The sequence below is a fragment of the Macrobrachium rosenbergii genome, chromosome 25 (genome assembly GCF_040412425.1).
Source record: "Macrobrachium rosenbergii isolate ZJJX-2024 chromosome 25, ASM4041242v1, whole genome shotgun sequence".
In the NCBI taxonomy this organism is placed as follows: Eukaryota; Metazoa; Arthropoda; class Malacostraca; order Decapoda; family Palaemonidae; genus Macrobrachium; species Macrobrachium rosenbergii.
Genome location: NC_089765.1, coordinates 38,584,410 through 38,604,409, shown reverse-complemented (window position 1 = coordinate 38,604,409; position 20,000 = coordinate 38,584,410). Strand labels below are relative to the sequence as shown.

The following is a 20,000-nucleotide window of genomic DNA, read 5'->3' as shown; positions in this document are numbered from 1 at the left end:
CAGTTTGGAAGAAGAATCGTTGTTGATTTTGGAGGTAGCCTTATTAAAATGTGCTTGTTTTTGACATGAGTGTTAGTTTTGTTGGATTTTAAGTAAAAGTTGCCTGGTAATATTAGTGATAGTAAAGAGAGAACGCTGCTACTACTACTACTACCATGCGATGGTAATAGTAAAGAGATCTTCCAAAAAGTAGTTGGAAAAAGGACTCTGTTTATCAGTTAAATATGAAAGAATTAGATGCCATTCTGCAACATTGTAAGATGCCATAAAAGAAAAAATAAAGAAACGCAAAAGAAATAACCCACTGGGGAAGTTTGTGCTACAAACTACTGACCGTAATCGATACAGTGTCTTAGTGTTGACCCCTCAGAATAGCAAACGGCAATGGGATGTAGAGAGTCTAAAATGAGTTTGGTCGTTCACGAAATTTTTTTTTTTCTACTTTGGGGTACTGTAAGGGGGTTTTTAGGTGTGAGGCTGCCCGTATAAACCTCGCCACATTTCCCATCTCAACCTCACCTTTAGTCATGCAGTTCTGGCACCTTGCGAGCTTCGGCAATAGGGGAGCTGAATTAGGCTTTGACATGACCCTCTTGATGAATACACATGAGTCATCGCGAGAGAGAGAGAGAGAGAGAGAGAGAGAGAGAGAGAGAGAGAGAGAGAGAGAGAGAAGGGAAGGGACTTGACTACCTGTAGTCGATCATCAATTCCTTGATTGGATGGACTGGACTTGTTGATGAAGTTTGGTGGCGTTAAATTGAAGCAGGTTATTTGTTGCATGCGGAATGCCGGTAATGGTTCTAATCATTATCTTGTGGTGAGGACTTGCATCTAATTTTTTGTAATCATTATTTTTATACGTTTATTGCATACATATTTTTTCAGTAAATGTCCGGATTTTCTTAAACGAGGAAGCCTAAGAATTTAAAGGCGTTTACGTGTATGTATGTGTATATGTATATATATATACCTACATATCTACATATATAACTAAATATAGATATGTATGTATATATATATATATATATATATATATATATATATATATATATATATATATATATATATATATATATATATATATATATATTTATTTATTTATATATATATATAAATTGCGAGAGAGAGAGAGAGAGAGAGAGAGAGAGAGAGAGAGAGAGAGAGAGAGAGAGAGAGAGAGAGAGAGAGAGAGAGAGAGAGGTTTTGCTTGAAAGTTCAGCGAAGAAAAGCTTCTGGATTATTTGAAATATCGAATTTTGCAATCAAACAAAGTAATGCATAAAAAACTATGAACTCTGAAGAGAAACCATTATTCCTTTCAAGAGTTGCTTCGAAGCATGTAACCAGCCTTTCAAAGCCAGCCTTTGGTATATAACATAACTGCCTGTAAGCATAGCCTTGTACTCCTTCATTAGTGTAAATGGCTTAGAATGTTAAAAAACACTTTTTTTCATTTCTTTGAGGTTTAATCCAAGTAAATGTATCTGAATATGCTCATTGGTAATCGTATACATACATGCACTTTTATTTGGCAGTCAGCTGACAATCACGATCTCCTCCATATGAGTTTTAAGAGAGTTCTGTTCAACTTCACATTAATATTAATTTTTCATTAATTCTCGTGTTCTCCCCTTGGTTGACTTTCTATCGATTCACGGGAACAAGAACGAGTCTGTTTACTTATTTACGCTGTTGTATGGTTGCTGTTATGTACACAAGACGTAATAATATGTACTTTTTTTTTTAATCAGTCTGTGTTTGCCTAGCAAGTAGTAAAGTTCGTTCTTACTTTGTTGATAGGTGTCTGTTATTATTATTATTATTATTATTATTATTATTATTATTATTATTATTATTATTATTATTATTACTGTACCTTTGATAGATGTCATTATTATTATTATTATTATTATTATTATTATTATTATTATTATTATTATTATTATTATTATTATTAATTTTAGAGAAACAAATCCACAGTTATGTATGGGTACAAATACATTAAGAATATATGTGACTCTGGATTTGTTTCTCCATTTCAACTCACGCCACCATGAGTCTTTTTAAATATTGTTTTCACTATTAACATTTTGGGACTCGCGCACTCGAGAGTTAAATACCGTTACATTTTTCACGGAGTGTTCAAGGGCTTGTGGACAAGGCGCCTAGCTTCATTTTTCTAAGTTGTTTCTACGTAGTCGACCTTAGCAGTGTTATTCTGCTTATTACGGTCACCGTTTCGTTCCGAACTAGATTTTCTTCAATGGAATAGGATGAGACGAACTTAAGAGGATTCGGGTTTTCTTAAATTAAGTTAGATGGCTTCTTCTTCTTCTCCTTCTTCTTCTTCTTCTTCTTCTTCTTCTTCTTCTTCTTCTTCTTCTTCTTCTTTTTCTTATTATTATTATTATTATTATTATTATTATTATTATTATTATTATTATTATTATTATTATTATTAGTGGAAAGTTATTCGAATTTTGAAAGAATGCTAATAATTATATTGATCAACATTTTGTTTTTATAGAACCGGAAGGAAGAGTTTACAGTTTTCAGTAAGCGCTTAACCATGATCTTGTTAGCTAGTGTGTTGAAGGGATGCATCATCTGATTACCAGAAATTGAGAGAGAGAGAGAGAGAGAGAGAGAGAGAGAGAGAGAGAGAGAGAGAGAGAGAGAGAGAGAGAGAGAGAGAGAGAGGTTTTGTAGAAGCCCTCCCATTGTTTAGCAAGGATTTTATGGCATTCAGTTTGACGGAGTACAGGTAACTAATGCACGTTATTTTTCTCCTCTTTCTCACACATTGCGACCCACATGATTTGGCTAACTACCAGCTACATACAACATTGCTGAAGTGATAGATGCACAGTACAATTTAAATAAACGCCAACACTGTTCGCTTCCACATTCGTTTCAGGGATCGAACGCTGGTCTATCGCTCGCGAGACAAGTTAGCTGACTCTTTCGCTATTCGAAAGAGAGACAGAGGTAGTAGAAATAGTAAAACGACAATAAAGAGGAGGAAAAAGACCGGAGGAAAGACTGAGAAGACGACACAAGTCAACATCCATAAATAGAACGGCTGTAGCTCTAGCCGTGACAGTCACAGCAAGAGGATTACTCTACTTCTTTTTTTCCTCTAATTATCCGGGCTTCCTTTTTCTCCTCCGATTCTTCTTTTTTTGTTATTTCTGATCCTCTTTCATTTGTGTTCGCTCGTCGTTGCATTCCTCTCTCTCTCTCTCTCTCTCTCTCTCTCTCTCTCTCTCTCTCTCTTTTTGAAATTGCCCTTTCCGTGAGGTCATCCAGTTAGGTCGTGAATGTGATTTTTATTCCAACAATTTCGTTTACGTATTTCCTTTACTTTCGTTCCCTTGGACAGAGAGAGAGAGAGAGAGAGAGAGAGAGAGAGAGAGAGAGAGAGAGAGAGAGAGAGAAGAGAGAGAGAGAGAGAGAGAGAGGACCAGGGAAGCATTGATTTGGCAGATTCTGAATAAATGTTGCAGCAGTAAACAAGGCAGTCACGACAAAGGTCACCATGCGATTCTTCAAAGGAAAACATTGCTATTTGGATACGTGGTCTCCCAGAGGTTAGTTTGTTGATCCAGCTAGCGTTGTCTGGCGTCGCAAAGTGGCTAATTCCTCACGGTGCAAAGAAGGGAAAAGCCGTCGCCTTGAACGAGGCCTATGGAGGAAAAGTATGTCGATCCCGTTTCTTCCCTTAGTGGACTGGGTCTCCGTAGGGTGGTAGTGCCGTCAGTGCACCTCATGTGGTGCACTGTAGGCAATACTTAAGGTTCTTTGCAGCGTTCCTTCAGGCCCCTAGCTGCAATTCCTTTCATTCCTTTGTCTGTACCTCCTTTCATATACTGTTTGTTCCATCTTAGTTTCCACCCTCTCCTAAGAACTGCGAGGTTTTCCTCCTGTTGCGCCTTGATTCAGACCTTTACTTTCAATTTCCCTGTCAGCGCTGAATGACCTCATATGTCCCAGCGCTGCTTGGCCTTTGGCCTAAATTTTATATTCTGTTCTATTCTATTCCGACTACATAAACAAACAATAAAGGGTTGGCAACGTGAAATTCCCCTCCCCCCCTTCATCCCCTCGCCAAACATCTCTCCTCCTCCTCCCTCTGCCTCTCCGCCTCGTGATTGGCGATCGGCATTCCTTCCGACGAATCACCGTCGCCCAAAGGACGGGAGGAGGTTAAGTTTCCGTCAGCCAAAATAAACCGGGACACATGTTCTTTACGAATTTTTTTTCAAAGGCATATATTGCCTTTAATTTTCTCCGTGCAGGTGTTTCACACACCTGCTGAGCGTCCTTACTAAAAAGTTGCGACCACTGTAACAGGAATTCGAACGTACGTAGATGCAGGAATGGATGCTCTTGGGAGAATTGTCACGTTATGTTAGAACTGGCAGTGACCATGATCGCCACTGAGCTAATGGTATATAATGCCACTAAACGGACTGGTTATACAATAAGACTATTTTAAGGTGTTGCTATTTATATGAGTAAAATATGAATTGAGATGTTTTCAGTTGGTAATGTAATGAGCGTTGCAGTAAAAAGACGGAAACGCCAATGTTCAGACCAGGATAATCATTAATCCATTGGATTCCTATACTTTCAGTAAGCTTAAGAGAGATCACAAAAAACAAAGCTGTAGCCTTTCTTAACATACTGGATCCATTTACTTTACCGTACCGAATTGCGAGGGAGAAGGCAAAATATAGCATTAACGGATACTCAAATGCAAACACATACACACTTACAAGATACATACTTGTTAACATGAACTCTGTTTTTGCTATGTTCGCTTCCTGCTCTTGTTCAGCGAATCATAGTGAGTAGCATATGTCGAGACCTACCCGATTACTGAAGGATTAAACCGAATCGATGGGACTTCGCGGAATTCATTCCTTTCCTATGAGGAAATTCCGGGTAGGTCATGTCGAGGTATGGAATGGCTGTGCCATTATTGATAATAATGCTCTGGGCTAGTAATGATGTGTTCATTAGTAAAAATGGTGCGCGTTGGAAGTAATGATGGTCATTATTTCGTTGTTTTCCGCCAGGGAGGATTTTCTCGCTTTCATTTAACTATTGACGCTTCAACGCTTGACATGTACAGGTAGAGGAGAGTTGGGAACAGTGCTAAAACTTATGGAGAGAGAGAGAGGAGAGAGAGAGAGAGAGAGAGAGAGAGAGAGAGAGAGAGAGAGAGATGAAAATTTGTTTTATTTTTTTAAAGCCAAGTATCCAGTTATCTCTAGTTTTTATCAGTTCCTGGTGTTACTAAAGGATTGAATTAAAAATGAGCCGTGGGTGGGGCCAGGCCACACCCTCCCCCGAGGTCTTACCCCCCACCCCAACTCCAACCCCCGCGCGAAATACAAGCCAAGCGCTTCGAAGTCTATGATATAGCAACTGCACCGCGAGCTTTTACCTTTAAAATCGTCTCAAAGCTCTCCCCCGAACAGTTGAAGGTCAGGTGCAACAGTTGTGTAAACTGTAGCTCTCTCTCTCTCTCTCTCTCTCTCTCTCTCTCTCTCTCTCTCTCTCTCTCTCTCTGTGCCGACTCATGGGCGCTCTCAAATGCTGGAGAAAAATGAAGCTAGAAAATACTTTCATTTTATTTTTTGCTTTTGTTGTGTTTGTTTATTAAGGAAGGATTTTTGGCACTAGCTTCAGTATGTGCTCTCTCTCTCTCTCTCTCTCTCTCTCTCTCTCTCTCTCTATTCTTATTTGTTTTTGTAATATGTGTATTTTGTTTTCTCGACTTCCTTCCTTTCTACTTTGTTTAATCAACTTCATTTTTACCGCTTTTCTTTTCCTGTCCCTTCCGACTCCTGATTGCGCCTCGTCCTTCCTTTATACTTTTTTCCTTGGAGAATTTTCTTCCTCACCGTTGAAGTTTTTTTATTTTCTAATCTGTTGTCGCCGTATCGTTACGGTATTTAAATAAGAATTACTGGATAGGTTCCTTTCACTATTACGTTATGCCTTGAATATTATTTTATAGTTTCCCCAGAATTTACGGCTCATTCTTTTGTTCGGTAGGTGTTAATAAATCTGTATTCCGTCCATATTTTTATTCCTTCCCCTTTTCTTTCTTGTAATGTTCCAACTTTATTCTTAATCCCTTCCTTTCATTTATCTTTTTATATTCTTCCCACAGCTTTCAATCTGCTCCCGTTCCCTGTTTTCCCTTTTCCTTCCGTTCACTGAGTTCTCATTTTACTGCACCCCGTTTTCTTCTTTCATTATTTACCTCTTTCTTCTGCTACTCAGCTGTATGTTTTCTTCTTGCTTATTTATCCCGTTTTCTTCCTACCTCCTTTTTTCTTTCTTTTTTTTCACCTTTTACCGTCCCCACCATCCATGTAAGAATAGCAGTCGTTCGTCGTCGACGGATTCTTGAGATTGAGCCAGGAGGACGCATCTGGTAGGGGAAAAGGAAGGGGGAAGCGCCCCCCCCGTGGTATCTCTCCCTCCCCCTTCCTTCTCCCTGTCTCTGTCGTCTTTCCGTCTCTTCCGTCTATAATTAAAGTCTGTTACGAGAGTATTGGTGCCTTTAGATGGAAGGACTGGGTTATCAAGAAAAGGTTGTTATATAACAGATGTTATTGGTGTGTTGTAAGGCGGGTACAGTTATTTACATATAAGATTTCAGGTAATTTTAGTAAAGTAAATAAAGATGATCTTTTTGTGGTTATCTAACGTAACGTCTCCTTTTCTATTTAATTGTTTATTGTAACTTTTTCCATCCCAGTTTTTATCATTATTATTTAGTTTATCTTGTCTCATTTCATAAAATTGCTCACCAGTCATGTAACTTGTTAACTTGTTAACCGCAAGCGGGAAGTATTTCTGCTGATTTCTTTGTTAATTGACAAACATTCTGTCTTGACTAAAGATGTTGATTTCTTTTAACAAAAGTTTTGTGACCACAAATTAATTTTTATGAAGATACCGGATTTGCTAATATTTAAGAAACTTCAACTTTTTTATATATATATATATATATATATATATATATATATATATATATATATATATATATATATATATATGTATATATATATATATATATATATATATATATATATATATATATATATATATATATATACACACATATATATCTATCTATCTATCTATATATATATATATATATATATATATATATATATATATATATAATATATATATATATGTATTAGAGAGAGAGAGAGAGAGAGAGAGAGAGAGAGAGAGAGAGAGAGAGAGAGAGAGAGAGAGAGAGAGAGCAGGGGGGCGGGAAATGCTCTGGCTTCACACGCAATGGAACTGTGCCATACGGATTAAAGACTCCTAATCGAAGCAGTATACGTTGTGCCAAAAGATGCCAGTGCCATTATATGTGGCAGCCTTCCTCTTCCTTCAACCCATCCTGCCCCCTCCTCCTCCTCCTCCTCCTCCTCCTCCTCCTCCTCCTCCTCCTCCTCCTCCTCCTCCTCCCCCCCCCCGAACAAACCCTAAAGACTTAACAATCCCAGTTTGTATTATGATTGGCACCGTTGGGGAAACCGATCGTTTTGGGGAATAAAGTCATCATCATCATCATCATCATCATCATCATCCAGGCAATTCGATACTGGAAGATTCCGCATCTATAATGGGAAAGCTGGGATGATGAGCACGGCTTTTCTGAAAGGAACACAGAGGGATGGGGAAGAGGAACCGGGCCGATTTGATGATATGAAGTGGGAGGCGGTGAAGTGTAGAGGGGAGAGATGGAATGGTGAAAAGGAGGAACAGGAGTGATTAAAGAAGAGAGAGAGAGAGAGAAGCAGGTAACATGGAAATACTAAAAAGTAAGTTAAAGATGAAAGAGAATAGGTAAGCTCAGACAAAAAAAAAAAAAAAGTCAGTGTTTTACCTTTGAATGACAGGTTATGTAGGACCGTTTGTTTTCTTTGACATCAAAATGAATAAAGGTGTTTCATAATCGGTTCATTGATGAAATGGTTAAATAAGAGATAACAAGGAAGCCTTTATTTCGGTATCTTTGAGTACATAATACACGCAAACGAGGGTCCTGCCTTGGATACGCGCGTACGAGCGCGCAAAAAACGAGCTTGCCCGCGCGCACGGAAGTAATGAAAATAGAATTAATTTCGTAGATGATTCACATGGCTCCCTTTCGTTTCTCTTGATGCTGGATAAGATGTCAGTGGTGGGTTATGCCTCCCCTTCCCCCTTCACCAAATATTTAAATATGGCAAAACTATATTTTTCGAATAATAATAATAATAATAATAATAATAATAATAATATCAGTAACTAAAGAATACATTGATAAACCTATTAATAAGGAAAATCTTTGCTATGAAAATGAATACATTTATCAGTGTATTAATAAAACTTTTTGGCTACGAAAATCTATGAAAAGAAGTCTCATCCTTCCCTGCCCCCTCTCCCCGTCACCAATATCTGTCTTGGCAGAGAGCGCTCGCTTGAAAAAGTGACTGATAAATCTGCGAAAGTGCAACAGGTTGTCTTTAAGTTATGAGAGAGAGAGAGAGAGAGAGAGAGAGAGAGAGAGAGAGAGAGAGAGAGAGAGAGAGAGAGTTTGTGTGTGTGTGTGTGTGTGTGTGTGTGTGTGTGTGTGTGTGTGCGCTCTCGTGCGCTCATATATATATATATATATATATATATATATATATATATATATATATATATATATATATATATATATTGTATATATGTTTATGTGTGCGTTTGTGTGTATGTGCATACGCAATCATGTTGTCGTCAGTTTTCCCATATTTTTATAGGTTTTCTTCAACAAAAATATGGAGACACTCAGAGATCTTATAAATTATTAATCCCCCATGATTGTATTCGGAGGAAGTTTATATAACACATAAAAGACATTGGCTCTATATCGGTAGAATTTATTTATATTAGTTATTAAAATAATTTGTAATTTGGTATTCTATACTAAACGACGTGATGTATGTTAAATAGTATCACTATTATTATTTGCCGATACTCGTTTTTCTCACTGAAGGAGCGTTCTTCAGGAGGTGCTACCCTTCCGGGTGTCAGTAAGTAGTGTGGGATGAAGTTGCTAGCCCCATTACCCTCCCCACCCTGGCTAAGTCCCACCACAGTCGACTAACTACCCGATGCATTATTCACTGCTTAGGTTAGCAGAATCATGATGGGATTTGGGGGGATTTTTCTGTAGCTCTTCGCCTCTGCAGGGGAGTTGAATCCATGGCCTTTGCGCTGCTGAGGGCCGGGTCTAGCGAACAGTCTTGACCACGAGACCCTTATTATTATTATTATTATTATTATTATTATTATTATTAGTAGTAGTAGTAGTAGTAGTAGTAGTAGTAGTAGTAGTAGTAGTAGTAGTAGTAGTAGTAGGGCTATTTTCTCCCCATGATCAAAGCGAGTGCCGCAGCTGGAAGTTGATTAAATATGTAATCCCTAAAAGAGGTCAGTCAACAATGGCCAGTGTATATATGTAGTACAGTGCGCAAGATGAATGAGGTCGTCAGGTGCTAATAGGTTTTGCCAGTAACAACGGAGTCGACAGACAAATAGTCCGAGCATGCGAGTGATGTCAGTCATATTTCATCGCACTTGCTTTGATGTACGTAAATACAGTACCTACAGGTATACATTAGATTATTGTATTTGTACAAAGATTATTGTATGTGTGTACAAAGATTATTGTATGTGTGTGTAAAGAAATTATTGTATGTGTGCACATGGATATTGTGTACGAAGATTATTGTATATGTGTACAAAGATATTTGTGTATGTTTACAGAGATTATTGTGTGTACAAGGATTATTCTATATGTGCACAAAGATAATTGTGTATGTGTGTACAAAGAAGAAACTGGAAAACATCGCAGTTTCTTGCTTTTTAACACACTTGTCCGCATAATCATTGTTACCTTTCTCTATACCATGACGATAGAATCTTTAGAATATAAGAAATGAGAAGTTGAAAATCAGCCATAAGAAACAAAATTTCTATGATATGTGTTCATAGCGGCCTACATAGGAAGGTTTTATTTGAGGTCACTTGATATCTTCTGTAAATACTCGAGTCACTCAAGTAAATACTTGTAACGCCAACGCCAGTCGCTCCTATCTGTTTGTAATCCCCCTCCCCCTCCCCTCCCCCTTATCTGTCTCCCGAGTTCCCTCACCAGTGAAGAAACTTATCGATTCATATCGACTTGACCCATTCTTTTTTTCCGGGGGGGTTGGGGAACCCGTGGGCGGGGACGAAGGCCCTCTCTGGAGAAGCGGTTGGGTTGGGGCGGGTCTGCTCATCTTTCCTTCTGGCTTAAAAAAAAAAAAGAGGGATTCTAATCGCTTCCTAATTAATCTTTTCATGAACTTCTGACTAATTAGGTTTCCGTCCTTTCTTGGCGTGACTGGAAGTTTTGATTGGGGGGAAAAAGGGAACCAGACTTCCCATGAATGATTAAAGTAGATTTTTAGTACGTTGGATTCTTTTGCTCTCCTGTTACTGCGAAGCATTTTATAACTTTTCTTGACGTTTTATTGACCCATTACTTATTAGGTCTCCTGGGCATTACCTAGGTTAATTGTTTATGACTTTCTGCGGTGTCTTTATATAAAGGTTTTTATCGTTTTATTTACAGTCGTTATTTTCCCCACATCCATATTATCATCATTATTCATTTTATCACTTTTTTCTCCTCTCTGTTACTGTGATCAGGTCTTGAAATAAAGACGAAAGCTCAGGGTCTACGATCTTTCCTTTCACCTTTTCCTGCGAGCGCTTCTTATATTTTGTCATAGAAGAAAAAATCATGATTTTCTCTCTCTCTCTCTCTCTCTCTCTCTCTCTCTCTCTCTCTCTCTCTCTTACGAAAGTGCTCATACATTACCGTTTTCTTTCTATTTTACTGTATCCAGACCAGTAAACATATTGAAGTAAGTTAAGTAAGCTAGACAAATTACTGGATAGTCTACGGGTCATTTCAGCGGCACCTTGTATTCAGTTTCGAAGCCAGATCCAACATCATTGCTTTCAATAACTGTAATAAGTAATACGTGAGATCATACAAGGGAGGGCCTCGAGGGGATAATCCTCAATGCAGTATGTATATACACACTTATACATACATACACATATATATATATGAATTTATATTTATATATTGTGTGTGTATATATATATGTGTGTGTGTGTGTATTTATTTATTTATTTAACTGAGTTAACAAAGAAATGTGACGCAGTTGCTGGGAAACCTTCCGTGAAGCGAACATATGCTCGGCGCCTGTAATGTAAATGTTTGTGCCTGTTGCACGTAACCCATCGCTTGTTGTGGAAGCAACCGTCCGGATACCGGAGAGAGAGAGAGAGAGAGAGAGAGAGAGAGAGAGAGAGAGAGAGAGAGAGAGAGAGAGAGATGGTGGCGTAGGGAGATGAATATATGAGGCTTTCAATGTGCGCAACTGTTGATAATTGAGCGATATAGTAAGATCTATCATATTTATTAAAGCCTTGAAAAAAAACCTCAGCTTGCAGTTTTGATGGAAAAGAGGCAAATGAGGTCAAATAGACCCCCCTATCCCCCTAAAGAAAAACAAGGTCCTCCCTCCAGCAACTTATGAAGCTCATAAAAACTGTTTAGAGTCGTGATGACGAATACAAAAGAGGGGAGATGTTTAGATACCGAAATGCGTAGACTAACAGAGAGAGGGGAAGAGGTAGGAATTGAGAGATTGAGGTTTATAGGAGATGAGGGGAAAGCTAAATGGGGATATAAGGGTGGAGGATGAAGCAGGGTGAAGAAAAATGGCCAGGTATGAAAAATCGGTGTTGAATAGGATGGGGAGTGGGAGAATTTGCATAACAACAGGTCAGAGATGGGAAATTACCGTATTGCCCTGTAATGCTGGAGAGAGAGAGAGAGAGAGAGAGAGAGAGAGAGAGAGAGAGAGAGAGAGAGAGAGAGAGAGAGAGAGAGAGAGAGAGAGAGAGAGATACTAATACTCATGTAAAGTAATCCCTTAAATCATCGTTAAAGAGAAGGAAGACAGAGAGGGATTTACTTGATGATCACCTGACGTTTGGTTCCACTTCGCCAAAGATTTTAATTACTGACTCTTTGATTGATTAGCTGTTTTGAATCCTTGATGATTATTAGGGAGGAAATCGTTACCGGTCAGATGTGTGACGATTGATCTCATTACGATTTTCTCAAAGATATATATAAGGTGGGATGTTAATGATGTAGGGCAATATTTTACCGGGAGATCGCTTTCGCTGTTTGGTTATAGTGCTGGAAAAGTGATTGGGTGCTAGACAATTCAGTGTCATTATTTCTCAGTGATTGCCGCCAAAGCAGAGCAGATAGATGGGTTTTCGTAGTTATTTTTGCATAGCTTCAATAGCAGTGCCGGAACTGGTTTGGTCTGGCTGCAGACCTAATTGTAAGAGCATATTCCCTTTCCAATCATTTCATCTGGAGAGTCAATATTTTGCAGGGACGGGAGATCGTTGCCACTTTGATCGAAAAATGTAATTGAATCCTTTATCTTGTGATTCGGGTGTTGGGCCGAGTATACGAATGGAGACTGCTCTGATATGCATTCGCGAATCTGTTACGGTGATGTGATAAGCGATCCATTTACTCTCATGGGGCCAATTTCACTCTTCACATTTTGATGTTTGCGTCGAAGAACAACTTTGAGTTACTTCGTATATTCTCTACGGCCCTGTTTTTCTTGGTTTTGGTTATCGGGCTTAAGATAGTTTATTAGACTTTGTTTTGCATTCAGTATTTCTGCTGTTATTCTAAGGCCCCTGCTTGAAATCGGCACTAGAATTTAGAGTATTTCCTTGTCGAAATCAGAGACGCAGGTCTCTTGGAATAATGTAGGCTGTCCTGTCAGATAAATTCTTAAATCCAGAACAGGATTTCTCTAACACTTCCTGCACTTTTGATGCAATAGTTAGAAGGATTGTTGTGCTCGATATATTTCTTTATTATTCATCCCAGTCAATCGACGATAACAAGCGCTTGATTTCAACCCAATTTGCCGTGGGGAGGTTGGATGCTGATATGGACTGAGAGGAGACGTTTTCAGTGGTGTTATGCACGATGTTCAGTGGAACATTATATGCAGTGTCACGTTTTATAAAGTGGTGATCACAGAGAGCTGAGGGTTGCCTGGAGATGTTGCTGAAGAAAAGAGAGAGAGAGAGAGAGAGAGAGAGAGAGAGAGAGAGAGAGAGAGAGAGAGAGAGAGACTAAACCTTGCGCATTAATTAGCTCCTTAAAATTTTCCAGCGTCTGCGAGGCCCCCACAGGCTTTTTGATGTTCCACTCAGTCGAAGGTAAAAGGTACGAAAGATTAATATTTAATGAGCGAGTGAAAGCCCTCTGGATATGCTTTAGACTTGGGTGTAAAGCACTTAACAAGGCTCGGTTTTAGTTTTGAAAGGTCAAGAAGCCACCCTCCATTTTTATCAGTAAAGTGCTCTTTTTGTATATTTTTATATTTTAATTAATGAACACTTGCAGAACTTACGTTTTTTGGCCGTTGTCGTTTGTTAATCATTCATATGTATATATTTCATCATTACATGACTATCATCTTGACTTAATAACTCATAAAGACCGTATAACATTCGGCAGTCTTATTGAATATCTTCCGTTATTACATAACCATTATATCCACTTTCCCCTCTTCTCTCCAAACCTCTTTCTCTCTTTAGCTCCCGAGGTGCATCTCAAGTCGAGGAGGAGAGGCACTCCACCTTCGCCTCACTTGACACAATAACATCTGCAGTCTCTCCTCCTCCTCCTCCTCCTCCTCCTCCTCCTCCTCCTCCTCCTCCTCCTCCTCCTCCTCCTCCTCCTCCTCCTCCTCCTCCCCTTCTTTTAACTTCTTTTCAAACATCCTGCTTTACCTGCGTGCGATCTCTACACCACTTACCGCTCTGTAAGTGACTCTTTTTTTTTAAGGTATTTAATATTTTGAGTGTACCTGTTTTTTTTATTTTATTTTCTGCTCGAAAGTTCATATGATATTTGCTCTATCTATATAGAACGGAGTTGAATGAATGGCCTCATTGAGCAGCGCTCTTTACTCCGTCGTTTCCAAATTAAAAAGCACGAGTAAGTGTGTTATTTTTAAATTTAGTTTTGCTAGTGATGCTTTTTAGGATATTTTTGTTTATTGGTGTTAGAAAATTGCATTGCATTATATGAAAATAATCTCTGCGACCCTCAGTTAAACACGCCTTCTCTCTGAATTTTTCTTCTTAAATATATCGTGTGTTGTCTTTTTGCTTATTCTTTTGTGTTTGCATAACGAGAGAGAGAGAGAGAGAGAGAGAGAGAGAGAGAGAGAGAGAGAGAGAGAGAGAGAGAGAGCGAGAGAGAGAGTGAGTTTCCCTTTCCGAGTCGCCTTTCCTAATTCAAGAGGAGTTTTTAAGAAACCCACTCAGTGCCTCGTTCCTTTTCTAGCTTCCTTTTATTAAAAAATGCCTTTGAGGCCTGGCGGTGCAGGGAGTCTGCAGGAAGTAAACGACGTGAATAAGTCTCGCAGAATGAAGCAAGGAATGTCTGGCAAATCTCTTAGTAAATGTCGCACGAATCTCTTTCACTTGCTGAGGGATGGAATGTCTTCTCACGAATTTCTAAATGAATCTCACGTTGAGGCAAGGAACACCTCGCGAATCTCGAAATGATCTCAGAGCGAGGCAAGAGTATCTCACTAATCTTAGTGACTCTCACAGTTTGAGGCAAGGAATGTCTCACGAATCTCTTAGTGAATCGCATGTTTAGGCAAAGAATTCTCAAGAATCTCTTAGTGAATCTCACATGTTTAGGCAAGGAATTCTCAAGAATCTCTTAGTGAATCTCGCATGTTTAGGCAAGGAATTCTCAAGAAACTCTTTAGTGAATCGCATGTTTAGGCAAGGAATTGTCAATAATCTCTTAGTGAATCTCACATGTTTAGGCAAGGAATTCTCAAGAATCTCTTGGTGAATCTCGCAATTTCAGGCAAGGAATTCTCAAGAATTTCTTAGTGAATCACATGTTTAGGCAAGGAATTCTCAATAATCTCGTAGTGAATCTCACATGTTTAGGCAAGGAATTCTCAAGAATCTCTTAGTGAATCTCACATGTTTAGGAAAGGAATTCCCAAGAATCTCTTAGTGAATCTCCCATGTTTAGGCAAGGAATTCTCAATAATCTCTTAGTGAATCTCACATGTTTAGGCAAGGAATTCTCAAAAATCTCTTAGTGATTGTTCCATCTCACATAATAAATCTCGCTGTGTGATCGAGGTAATATTTCTTGAATCCCTCAGGTAGTGTAACATAGAAAAGGCAGGGAGTTGAATAGTTCCTTTCGTTTATCAATATTAAGTAGGAAATTAATAATAAGTGTTCAGAAGTCTTAATGTTATTGAAAGAACCTTTTTATGAAATTTTACTGATTCTTACATTAAGAGAAATATCAATGTGGAAATTTTTGTATGTCAGTTTTATTAGTAACAGAACCTCTTGTAAAATCATATATTGAAACTATGAGTGTTCATATCTCTTTGTTTGAGGAAGTGTACAGTATGTGGGTCCCATGGATCTTGTGCGAATCTCACTAGTGAAGTACTAAACGCCTTTCATGATTCTAAGAATATGAGATGATGTTTTTCACCCAGAAAGCGTGGTACTTGATTCTCACAGTTGGAGCATGACTTTCGTGAATTGCGTTATATTTGTTTCTCGAGTTGAGACTAAATAAGTTGCTGTTGCCTAACTTCAGATTTCTTCCTCAGTGAAAACGGCTGTTCCCTGTTTCTTATAAGAGCAAGGGCCAATGTCTTTTACTGGCTATGTCCTGAAGAAAAAGAAATAGGTAATTGAAAGACTTTAAGATGTAAGCTATAGTGAAAGGTATATACCTTTGTCTCCTAAAGGAGCCAAAGAATCCAGAAGAGCAGAATCAGGAAGCTGATTCCAAAATGTGACAGTAAAGCGAAGGGAAGAGTCAGTGAATTATGATACTGACGAGTCCCAGAGTGCTGTTTCTCATAATAATTGTCGCAAGTTTCACAATATGATGGAGCTCCCTGTGTGGTCAGAGAATGGATGAGTTCATTTTGTGGTTAGAGAATATTGTTTTTTTCTGTTGTTTGAGGGTGTATCAGTTCTTTCTGCGGTTGAGCATGTGGCTTGGTAATATATTTTTCAGTGGTTTGTGAATCTATTTTCAGCTTTTCTTTGTCTAAGTTTAAATTATGTGTATATGATTAAATTTACTGTCTGGGTGCTTGTTATGCCTCACGCATTATAGTGTAATTTTGTTTCCTTTTCGTACCATGCGACAGTAAAAGTGCACAAAAACATTCTATAAGATCAGGGAGACTTATGTAATATAACTTTACATACGTGATGGTACATAATTTAAGGCAAATATTTTTCTGAGGCTTGAAAGTTATTTTTTCAAACTGTAAAAAAGCGTTGCTCCACCATCTTCATGATAATGATTTTCTTCCCTTAAGGTTATTCAAAGTCTGCATCCTTTCTCCTCTGATGATTAATAGGTAACCCCCCCCCCCTTCGCTGAACGATCGAAGGACCCCTTTCTGCGACCCTCTCGAATCCCTTCGTGCCCATTAATATGTTGATGAATCGGAAAGCTCCCATAATCGGTTGTTGATAACATCCCATTTACAGCGGTCTCTAAAACTGTGAATGTTCATTATGTTCTCGATGTTATATAACCCGATGTTTGAGACTGTATCGGCCATTTGGGAGGTTAATGATTCGCCATTTGTTTGGCAAAAGTGCTAAATTGAGTTTGAGCCCGGTCAAGGGTCGACGTGAATATATCAGGGTGGCAATGTGTCGAAAGTGTTTTAATTACCTTTCGGTTTCCTCATCTTTGTCCGAGTTTTGTTGTAACTTTTGGTTTGACTCACCCCCCAACTCTCTCTCTCTCTGAGCTCTCTCTCTCTCTCTGACTCTCTCTCTCCTCTCTCTCTCTCTCTCTCTCGTTATAGGCATTTTTATGGTATTGAAGAAGACACTCGAGGTTCCCAGTTAACAATGACGAGCAATCGCCTGATGACTTACTAGCTTTGAATTATTCTCTCTCTCTCTCTCTCTCTCTCTCTCTCTCTCTCTCTCTCTCTCTCTCTCCTCGAACTGATTTTATAGAGTAAAGCCAGACAAGAAAAGTGGACCAGCTGTCGACAAGCGCAGGTGTATTTTCCGAAGTTATCGGTAAAAAAAAAAAAAAAAAAACACCAGAGTCCGTTTTCATTGGCAAGGTTTTTCTTCTGTATAAATCAGAGGGTTACACTCGAAAAGTCGTAACGGGGTCACGGACAGGTTTCAGTAACGCGTTAAAGCCAGCCTTTCATTCGTAGTTAACAAAAATAGACAAATATGAAGCCATGTCGAAGAAATACGTAATAAATCTGCATGTTTTTTATGACATTTGACCTGGCATTTATACGGCAAAATGGAACCAAACAAATGAGGATTTTTGTTATTTTTATCTCATTATACCCAAAGGGTTTTAATGTTAAAGGCGTAATGTTATTGTTATGGAAACAAAGACAGACAAGTGACGTTGATTGTGTGTATATGGCTTTGTTTGTACTGTTCGTCTGTTGAGTGTTAAAGTTTACGTAATTACGAACCATCCTTTCTATTTGTGCTTTTCTTCTGTGTAGTTCTTTTGTTTGTTTTGAGTGTACATAATTACAAACCATCCATTATACGAATGCTTGGCCGGCAAGTTATCCACGACGTCTTCTATGTTCTTTTTGAGTGGGTACACATTTTTTTAATTATGTAATCCATTATTGTTATTATTTTGAGCTGCTCGTGTTCGTGTGTTAACAATGATAACAACAATATCATCATCTCCCTGCCTGGTGTTCCAGTAATAATACATATAATAGTAATAAATATGTACTCACCTGCCACACGCCGACGATGGCGTTTGCGATCAGGATAAGCAGAATGACGAAGGGCTCGACGAAGGCGGTGACGGTCTCCTCACCTTCCTCGAAGCACGCCAAGACCTGCAGGCGCAGAAGGAGGGGAATAAAGATATTGCAATGTTTCAATTTAACTCTTGTAATTGGAATTTTCCTCAATAAGTTGTGACACTCCATTTTGGCTTGTTCCGTTTGAATTTGGGCGTGATTTTAATGGCAGTAAGTCTGCTGGCTCTTTTTTTTGGGGGGGGGGCTTGTCACTTATGATGATGGACTTTGAATAATGTCAGTCAGAATAATTCAGTGAACCTCTTTGGCTTAATCCGTGTGAATGTGATCATGAATAATAATAATAATAATAATAATAATAATAATAATAATAATTAGGTAGGAGAATAAATAATTGCGGTTGTAATGAAGGATTAGAAAAATAGTGGAGAAAAATCAGAAGTTGAATGCTTCTAAGACAGCAATTATCGTCAGTACAATAATAATAATAATAATAATAATAATAATAATAATAATAATAATAATAATAATAATAATAATAATATTATTATTATTATTATTATTATTATTATTATTATTAGTATTATTATTATTATTATTTATAATCCAGAGGAAGGATGAGAATAAGATTTAAAAAAAGGTACACTGGTGCACCTTTATGTGTAACAGAGAAGAAGAGAAAGAATGAGATTGAAAAGAGAAGGATATTCGATTTAGAAGTCTCTTCAGTATTCGTGTCCGCAAGACAATGGCAGATACACCACTTGTAACAATAGAGGTTCTCCGAGGGGTTATTTAGTCCCGTATTTCTATTTTTTGATTCTTATGGGGTTTTGTCGATGAGGTTTAATATATATATATATATAGATGTATATATATTTTTATATATATATATATATAATATATATGTACTACATATTTTATATATATATATATATATATATATATATATATATATTTATTGTATATACTTAATACATACGTGCTGTACATACATACATGCATATATATTTTCTGCCCAACATCAATCCATTTCCTCTAACTTGGTGTGAGATGGCCCCATATTAGAAAACACAACTATCCCTGCCGCATTTCTACTCTTAACTGTTAAATCATGGCTGAAACGCCTATACAGAGAATTTCCATAACTTTGGCCGTTTCTAAACAGTATTTATAATTCATTTTCTTATCCGCAGTGTTTCATATAAGTCAAATTTCCATTCACCCAAGCAAAGGTATTACTCGCTTGTCTCCTTCGCGTTAACAGTAAATTAATCACGCTATCTTCTACTTATTCTGCGTCATCTTATTTCCATCTTGAATTTTTTTGATCATTCAGCAACCTATCTTCTGTACCATACATGGAGGCTAACTTCGTTTACTATTTATGCCACTCACAGCTTTTCCTGTTTACTTCCAAACTTCTCACATAACTTCATTACAAAAACACTTGATTCCCACACCCTCCTCTTGTTTAAACCCATCACTGTTCGACATCTGTCATCTGTCTTACTTTCTTCATCAAAATCATACCATACGCCTTCCCTTGTATACTTTGTAACATATTATCCTTATAATCTTGCGGTTTCCTCTGTTACATTTTCCTTAACATAATGGAATACTTATCTCTCTTACACAGTCCTTTGGAGGCTTTGCCTCATCCGTACATAGCTTACAAACCCTGGTTATCTACTTGACTGTCGTATTAACACTAAGCCATAACAACTCACTTGTAATCCCTTCTCCTTCTGGTGTCTTTCCACAATTTAACTGCTTGATTGTCCTTCTTACAGCCTCAACTGTCAATTCCAAAGCATTCTGAAACTCACACTAACCCCCCTCCTCTTGTGCATCATCAATTCTGCCTCACGTGTAGCTTCCACAATTAACAAATCTTCAGATTTCTCACTCCATTGACTCAGGATTGCATTCTCTTCAGGCATTATTACTGTACTTGCATCTTTTATT

The 20,000-nt window shown here is 38.1% G+C and overlaps 1 protein-coding gene across 14 annotated transcripts in view; it reads right to left on the bottom strand.

Annotated features, from left to right (window-relative positions):
• Positions 1 to 20,000, bottom strand: part of LOC136852581 (calcium-transporting ATPase sarcoplasmic/endoplasmic reticulum type-like) — a 98,925-nt gene that overhangs the window by 40,006 nt on the left and 38,919 nt on the right. For all 14 annotated transcript variants that reach the window (XR_010857188.1, XR_010857189.1, XM_067127404.1 and 11 more), the window contains exon 4: positions 18,003 to 18,107. Coding sequence is in view for 12 of the 14 variants with exons in the window: in XM_067127404.1 (XP_066983505.1) it covers positions 18,003 to 18,107 (105 nt within the window). In the remaining 2 variants the exon portion in view is untranslated. The remainder of the gene's footprint in view (positions 1 to 18,002; positions 18,108 to 20,000) is intronic.